The sequence below is a fragment of the Dromiciops gliroides genome, chromosome 2 (assembly GCF_019393635.1).
Source record: "Dromiciops gliroides isolate mDroGli1 chromosome 2, mDroGli1.pri, whole genome shotgun sequence".
NCBI classification, from domain to species: Eukaryota; Metazoa; Chordata; class Mammalia; order Microbiotheria; family Microbiotheriidae; genus Dromiciops; species Dromiciops gliroides.
This window is the reverse complement of record NC_057862.1, coordinates 22,084,604-22,092,138: the sequence shown is the minus strand read 5'-3', so window position 1 is coordinate 22,092,138 and position 7,535 is coordinate 22,084,604. Positions and strand designations below refer to the sequence as shown.

Genomic DNA, 7,535 nt, shown 5'->3' with positions numbered 1-7,535 from the left:
GTACATATAAACATGTACAGCACACACACAGTGTCCCAAAAGTCTTAGTGCAGTTTAAAGGTATTAGTAGTTAAAAATCGCACTGTCTTCCTGCCCCCGCGATGGGCCCAACTCCTAGCACATGATAAGTACTTAATGAGCGCTCCTTGACTTCATTTTATTTGTATCTGTACACACGCAGACATATCTCTGTGTATGTCCATATGAATGCATGGATACCGAATTATGCTGATCACTGGGCAATACACAGGAGACTGGGAGGCGCTCTTGGCCTGGGTCCGCTCTCCTCCTCCTCCTCCTCCTCCTCCTCCTTTTCCTCCTTTCTCCTCCCCTCCTCCGATCCTCCGCTCCCCCTCCCCCTCCCCCTCCGCTCCCCCTCCCCCTCCCCCTCCGCTCCCCCCTCCTCTCTCCTCCTCCTCCCTCCCCCCCCTCCCCGCTGGCGCGCGAGCACGCTCGGCCCCGCCCCTCGGGCCCCGCTGCCGCGGGGGCGGGCCGGGCCCGGGAGGGGCGTGCCCGGGGGCGTGCCCCGCCCCTGGGGGCGTGCCCGCGGCCGCTGTAATTCTCCGCGAGCCCGGGCGAGGTCTCTGTTCGCAGGCCCCGCCGTCCCGGGCTCGCGCGCTCCGCTCCGCTCTTTCTCCTCGGCCGCCGCCGCCGCGCCGAGCGTGCGCCCGGCTCCGGCCCCGGCCCCAGCCCCGGCCCCGGCTCCCGCCGCGCTTCCTCGTCCCCGCCGCCCGGCCCGCCCGCCCGCCCGAGCCCGCGGTCCCCGGCCCCGCCGCGCCTCCGCCGCGGGCCATGGCCGACAGCGCCAGCGAGAGCGACACGGACGGCGCGGGCGGCCCGGGGGGCGGCGGCGGGCCCGGCGGGCCCGGGGGCGGCGGGGGCGCGGCCGCCATGCCGCCGTCGTGCTCCCCGGGCGGCCCGGGCGGCGGCGGCGGCGGCGGCGGCGCGGGCGGCGGCGGCCCCGGGCCCGGCGGCGGCGGGAAGCCGGGCGGCATTGTCATCTCGCCGTTCCGCCTGGAGGAGCTCACCAACCGGCTGGCGTCGCTGCAGCAGGAGAACAAGGTGCTCAAGATCGAGCTGGAGACGTACAAGCTCAAGTGCAAGGCGCTGCAGGAGGAGAACCGCGACCTGCGCAAGGCCAGCGTCACCATCGTGAGTGCCCGCGCCGCGGGGGGCCGCGCCGCGGGGGCCGCCCCTCCCCCGCCCCTTGTGCCCCGGGGGCCGCGGGGAGGGGGCGGGGGCGCTCCCGGCCTTTCCGGGAACTGGGATGGGCAGCGCCCGACCCCGGCGTCCTGGCCGGGACCCCCTCACCCCGCCGGGGAGCCTGCTTCGGGGCTTTCCCGGGCTGGGGGGCCGGCGGGGAGGGGGGCCGGGACCGCGTGCTCTCCTCCCCGGGGGCCAGGCTCCCTTTGGGGGCCGGGAGGCGGCGGGGTCCGGCCCGGCCAGGTCTGCGCCTCCGAGGGGGGCGGGCTTGGGGCGCCTTCTCCCCGCGTCCGCCGCCCCATAGTCCCGAGCTCTGCGTGGGGGGTGTGGACGGCTGACTTCCCGGGGAAGGGGCCGGGATTACCCCGGAGTGGGGGGCAGAGTGGCCGCTGACGGTGGGGTGCATTTTGCCCCTGGCGTGCGGGAAGGCTTCGCTCGGGAAGACTGGGGGGACCCCTTGGTCTGGCACAGCCTGGCAGCGCCGGGCGTGCGTGAGAGCGAGGAGAGGCTCGGGCTCCCCCGCCGCGGGGGCAGGAGGGCTGGGCGCTCGCTGGCAGGGACGAGGGAGCTGGCAGGCTTGCCCAGCCTGGGAGGCGGGGAGAGGAGCGGTGACTTTGGGAAGGCGGCTGCCTCCCGGGGGGAAGGGGGAGCCAGGCCCCAGATCGCCCTCCTCGGCCCGTCCCGGCTGACTCAGGCCCCGGGGAGGGGAGGGGAGGCGGGTGCGGTGCGTTGGCCTGTGTGGTCCAGGACTGGGCCAGCCCACTTTCTGCCGCCTCGCCAGCTCGCTGGGGATGGTGGATGGTGGGATGAGTGAGGGTGGGGAGGGGGCTGGGCACTGTGGACCATCTGTCCTCCCGCCACCCGGTTGTGGGAGCTCTCGGCAGGGGGATGTGCAGCTGGAAAAGTCACCGGATTCATGAGGAGGAGGCGGCACACGAGTGGGAAGGTGCTGTGTGTGCAGATCCCCGGGGCATTAGCACGCCAGCCAGCCCCCTGCACTTCCACGCGGCTTCTCAGCGTGTATGGGCCGTCTGGGGCTGCCACACTCTCCGGAGCAGCCGAATCCAGGGCACGAGTGGGCTATGATCGGTGAACCCAGGCTGGGAATAGTAACTGGAAAAACTGTCGGGGAGGACCCGCCCGTGCCAGGAAAAAACGAGTCGGAAAGGTTTCTTTGGTCCTATTTGATTTTGGGGTGTGTGTGTGTGTGTGTGTGTGTGTGTGTGTGTGTGTGTGTGTGTGTGTGTGTGTGAGAGAGAGAGAGAGAGAGAGAGAGAGAGAGAGACACAAGCGCATGAGCAAAGCAGACGGCCTTCCCAAGCTGTTGGAATCAGACTTTCTACCAAAATGTCATTGTGTATGGTGGCCGAATTAGAAACGGAGAGGAAGGAAGTGCTTTGCATGCTCGGAAGTATCTTCCCGGGAGGATCACGAACACTCTGGCACCTTCTGCCCAGCCCACTGCCCACCTGCATGGAACCTGGGAGGGTGTGCAGAGGCGGCCCCGCCCTCGGCCTTGGGCAGGGATTTAATCTGACCGGAGTTTATAATCTTATGTATGTGGTGCCAGGGACACAAGTGTGGAACACAACTGGGTCTGTCTCCTCAAGGAGTCGGGTGGGTGTGTGTGTGGGGGGGTGGGTGTGTGTGTGTATAAAATGTGCACCTCCTGGTGGGAAAAGTCCCCCCCCAGTGACTGCTGAGCAGCCGGGTCCCTGCAGCTGCCAAGCTTTGAGACTTGCATGGGGTCAGTGGGAGGTTAATTGGTTTGCCCATTGGTCACTACTGGTCAGCCAGAGGTAGCCGGGGTCTCCCCCACTCAGAGGCTGCCCTTCTTTGGAGCTGGAAGCCTGGCCTTGAGGGCTGCCTGACTAAAGGGGGGGGGGAAGCTGCCCTGCCCACCCCAGCCAAAGCCTTCCTGCCTCATAAGACCTCAGAGGTACAGCCTCTTCATTTCAAATGTGGTGAAACTTAAGCCCTTGGAGGCTGAATGTTACTCACCCAGGTTGGTTACAGAGCCAGGAACTCGCTGTCTTGAGCTGGGTTCCTGGGCACTTTGGTTGTGCTACCCAGTCTTCTGGTTCTTGGGAATTCCAGAACTGGAGAAAATAGAGAAAGCAGCTGGGAATTAGAGGGTTGGTTTTTGGACTAAAAACCTGAAGGGTTTTTTTTTGAACTTTCCCCACTTAGGAAAGTGTCAGAATCCAGAGAACTGTAGTATGTTGTGTAAGGCACAGTGACGCAGCCCCTCCAGCTGAGCAAGGTGGCACTGGGCACTGATTTGGAGGGGTTATCGTTTGCCACTCTGGGCTTGTTTGAAGTCAGCCTCCAGAGTGCGGGCAGGGAAGTGTTAGCTATGCCTGGGCAGCCGAAGAGGTGAGGTGTCCAGCAGGCATTGTGAAGACTTTGCTGTAGGAGCCCGAGGAGACTGATGGGGTGGAGAGCTCTGGGCTCTGTGCAGGGCCAGCGGCAGAGTGAAATCCAGTGGCGTCTGGCTGTATTGTGGCCTTAGGAAGCAGGGTCCCCAAAGAACTTCTTCAGCAGAAGTATCACAAGTCCTGTGAGGAGGGAAGCCGGGGGACTTAGATGTTCTTTTAGGGCTTTAGGGATGTTGGGGATCATGGGGGATGGGAAGCGAAAGCATCTGGTAACTCCGAGCCAGCTTTCTTTGGGGTTCTATAGACAGGACTTTGCGTGTCCAGCAGTGGAGGTTTTAGATACTTGAGTATGATTTGGTCTCAATTGTGCTCTGTGCTGGTGGAAGGGACCTTGGCAGATATCTGGTCTACCTCCTCATTTTATAGATGAGAACTCTGAGCCTGAGAGAAGGAAAGTGACTTGTCCAAGGCCTCACAGGTATGAAGCAGCAGCAGCAGCATCCAGCATCATTTGAACTCTAGTGCTCAGACCTTTAGTCCGTGGCTATATCCAGTAAGTGAAAAGGACTGTAAAGAAGTGTTTGAAACTTTTGGTCCCTTTATTGGAAGAGCTGGGGCCTGTGTGGAAGTGGTTTTTAGGTCTGGGAGGGCCCTTCAAGGTCTTTGAGGGTGGTTTTTTAATTTTACAGATGAAGAAACTGAGCCCCCCAGACAGGGGAAGTGACATCTGCCCCGGCCCATTGCTAGCAAGGGACATGTTGTCTCGCTCCAAATCCCCTTCTTTTCCCCCAGGGCTCATTAAATAGATGTCTCTGTAGTTTCTCGCCTTGCCTCACTTCTTGCCTGCTCCCTCCTCCCTCCCCCTCCCCACCCAAAAAGAGGAGGAGCAGTCAAAGTAATAGGATCAGAGGGGCCCTGGAAGATGTCTGGTTCAGCTCCCTCATTTTCCAGATTAGGCTCCCCAGCAGGGAGACTAAATCCTGCCCAAGGACACATTTCAGGCAATCCCTGGCAGATGTCCCACTGGAAACCACGCTGGATGTGAAGAGTTGTTGGACTTTCGTGGACTTTTTCATTAATTTGAAGGAAAGATGTTCTTTTCATTGTGTATTTGGGTCATGAATATTTTTGAAGGGAGCATCATAGAATCATAATATTTACGATGAACCAGGACCTCACACCTACATCATCTAGCCCCGCCCTGTCATGTAACAGATGAAAACCTGGGGCCCATCCAGGTTCCCTGGCCTGTTTTGGCCAAGGTCACCCAGGGATTAAGTACCAGAGGAAGCTCCAGATCTAGGTCCTCTGGCTCTTCCCATTGTACCACCCTGGCTTCCTCCTCCCTGAGCCCTTCAGGAAAGCCCACCATCAAGGAGTCCGCTTCCATTTGGCTGCTTAATTAAGCAAGTCAAGAGATGGCATCCCCATGTTTTCTAGGATGGTTCTGACGAGGTGACTGAAAACATGTGGTTGGTTAAAGAAGTCCGTGTTCTCGGAGTGCCCATAGGAGGGAGGCATGTACCCTCCTCAAACCAGAATCAAACTTTGTTTTGCCCATGATAGCTTGCTAGGGCTACGGTGGCCCCTGAGAGTTCAGGATGATACCAGCCAGTGGGCAGTCTGCTGCTGAGGCTGTGCTGCCTGACCCGGGAAGGTCACCTGGGCCACATGCAGCCAGCTACGGGGCCTCCCAGAGTGGGGAGCTTATTATTATTTTTGGCTGGGGGGAGTTGGGGAGGTGTCCACTTGCCAAGCTGTTCATCCAGGAAGACAAACATGGAACTGAGAGTGGATAGTAAAGGTCACGCCTTTTATTTTCTTGGGGGGGAAAAAAAATCCTCTGTGTTCTCAGCCCCTCCTTTGGGTCCAAGAAGGGGAATCACATCATGGGCAACTGGTAGAGAGTAGGTCAGAGTTTCCTCCTGTTAGAGGCTTGGTGCAAACTTGCCCTGTAGTATCAGTTCCTTAATTTAACAGACATTTATTAAGTCCTTGCTTGGTTCCCAGTTGGAATGTTAGAATGCCTGGGGGTGGGGGGGGGCAGGAGCTCAGTGTTCCCAAAGTCTAGGCTTCCTAGCCCAGGATCAGGGTCCCTGGGTACATTTCAGGAAGTCTCTGAACTTGAAGGGGGAAAAAATGACCTCTGATTTTCATTAACCTCCAAATGAAATTGAGCATTTCCTTCAATTATGAATTTAAAACCAACCAACCAACCAGATAACTGTTATTCTGAGAAGGGGCCCAAGGACTGCCTAAGGAATCCATGACCCAAAAGTGGAGACCCTTTGTCCTACAGTCTCAAATAAGCACTGGCTTCGTAAATGATTTATTTGTTTATTTGTTTTGTTTTTGTTTTTGTTTTGCTGGGCAATGAGGGTTAAGTGACTTGCCCAGGGTCACACAGCTAGTAAGTGTCAAGTGTCAGAGACCGGATTTGAACTTGGGTCCTCCTGAATACAGGGCCAGTGCTTATTCCACTGCAGCCACCTAGCTGCCCTATTTATTTTTTGTTGTTGTTTTTTATTTTTTATTTTTTTTTTTTTAGTGAGGCAATTGGGGTTAAGTGACTTGCCCAGGGTCACACAGCTGGTGAGTGTTAAGTGTCTGAGGTCGGATTTGAACTCAGGTACTCTTGACTCCAGGGCTGGTGCTCTATCCACTGCGCCACCTAGCTCTCCCCTATTTGTTTATTTTTTTAAATTGAAAGTCACTGGGTGACTGAGAGACAACAATAACCAAAAGATCTGGTCCCTTCAGAGATGATGAGGGGGAGGGGCAGGGGAAAGGGGGAAGGAGCTCCTGGTGAGTTCCAGGAAGAGGGGAGGAGGAGGGAGCAGGAAGGAAAGGATGCTTTCAGCAAGGGAAGGAGGGGTGCTCAGAAAGCCTGCTGGGGGTTGGGGGGCGTCCCTGGAGCAGAGCTCCAGGTGGAGATGAGGAAGAAGAAGGGTGTTTCAGGCCCAAGCCTGTGCAGGCAGAACCCGGAGATGACCTGCTGGGTTGGGCAGCCAGCTGCCCACTTTGGGTAGAATACAGGCTGTAAAGGGAAGTCTGTGAAATAAGCTGGGATTCTTGATGTGTAGGTGGTTCGTCAGCATTCTCTAAAGATCAGGGATCTGAGCTCCCTAGGGGCGAATCAGCTGACATAAGGACACTCAGGTTGTTGCTTCTCATTCCAGGACTGGGGCCCAAACTGGTGACCCCTTTGGTTTTCAGCCTTGCTTGCGTTAGAATTGGCCTTTCTTGGTAAGCATCGATGGGAGCCCCATTTCTCTTGTCTGGGATTGCAGGCCAGGTTCAGACACCTTTGTGGACTCCAGGCCATTCCCCCCAGACCAGTTCCTTGTTCAAGCCTTCTTCCTGTTCATCTCAGGAATTAAACACTGAATTTACAACCTCGGAGGTGCAGTTTGGGGCAGCTCTTCTCTCTCTGCCTGGCTGAACCAGTCTGTAGCCTAGCAGCTGGTCAGCCTGTGCTTACCCTGAGCTGCCGCCATAGCTGGTCCAGTGGCGTCCCTTTGAGGTTAGCCAGACTGGTCCTCTGGGCCTCCTTGGAGCCTCTCCAGCTCTGCTGACCTGGCGGGCAGGAATGGGGGGGGGTCTCCTCTTGTTTGCCCTCTCCATAGGAACCCTAGACCCTTCTAAATGGCCTTGTCCCTTTGGTCTGGGCTGCCTGCAGGTACTGGAGGGATCTGTCAGAATTTTCCACGGTGTGGGCAGCCCTTTCCTGTTCGCCTGTATGTGTGCCCAGGGAGGGTGGGTCTTTCCCAGATTCACTGCAGTCTGATTAAGGGAGAGCTGGGTATAGAGCTCGTCTGGGTGTGGATTTGAATGCTGTCGCTGCCTGTGTGACAAGCCAGTTGCTAAACTTGACTGTGCCTCAGTTTCCCCTTCTGTAGAATGAAGTCAGTAAGGTTCTTTCTAGCCCTTGCTTCAGGGGCTCTTTACCTGCTT

At 58.0% G+C, this 7,535-nt stretch overlaps 1 protein-coding gene across 1 annotated transcript in view; it reads left to right on the top strand.

Annotated features, from left to right (window-relative positions):
- The first annotated feature begins 777 nt into the window (after nucleotides 1–777).
- The window catches only part of CCDC6 (coiled-coil domain containing 6), an 81,628-nt gene continuing 74,870 nt past the window's right edge, over nucleotides 778–7,535 (top strand). The window contains exon 1 of the mRNA XM_043981652.1: nucleotides 778–1,152. Coding sequence (XP_043837587.1) covers nucleotides 793–1,152 — 360 coding nt within the window. The 5' untranslated portion in view covers nucleotides 778–792. The remainder of the gene's footprint in view (nucleotides 1,153–7,535) is intronic.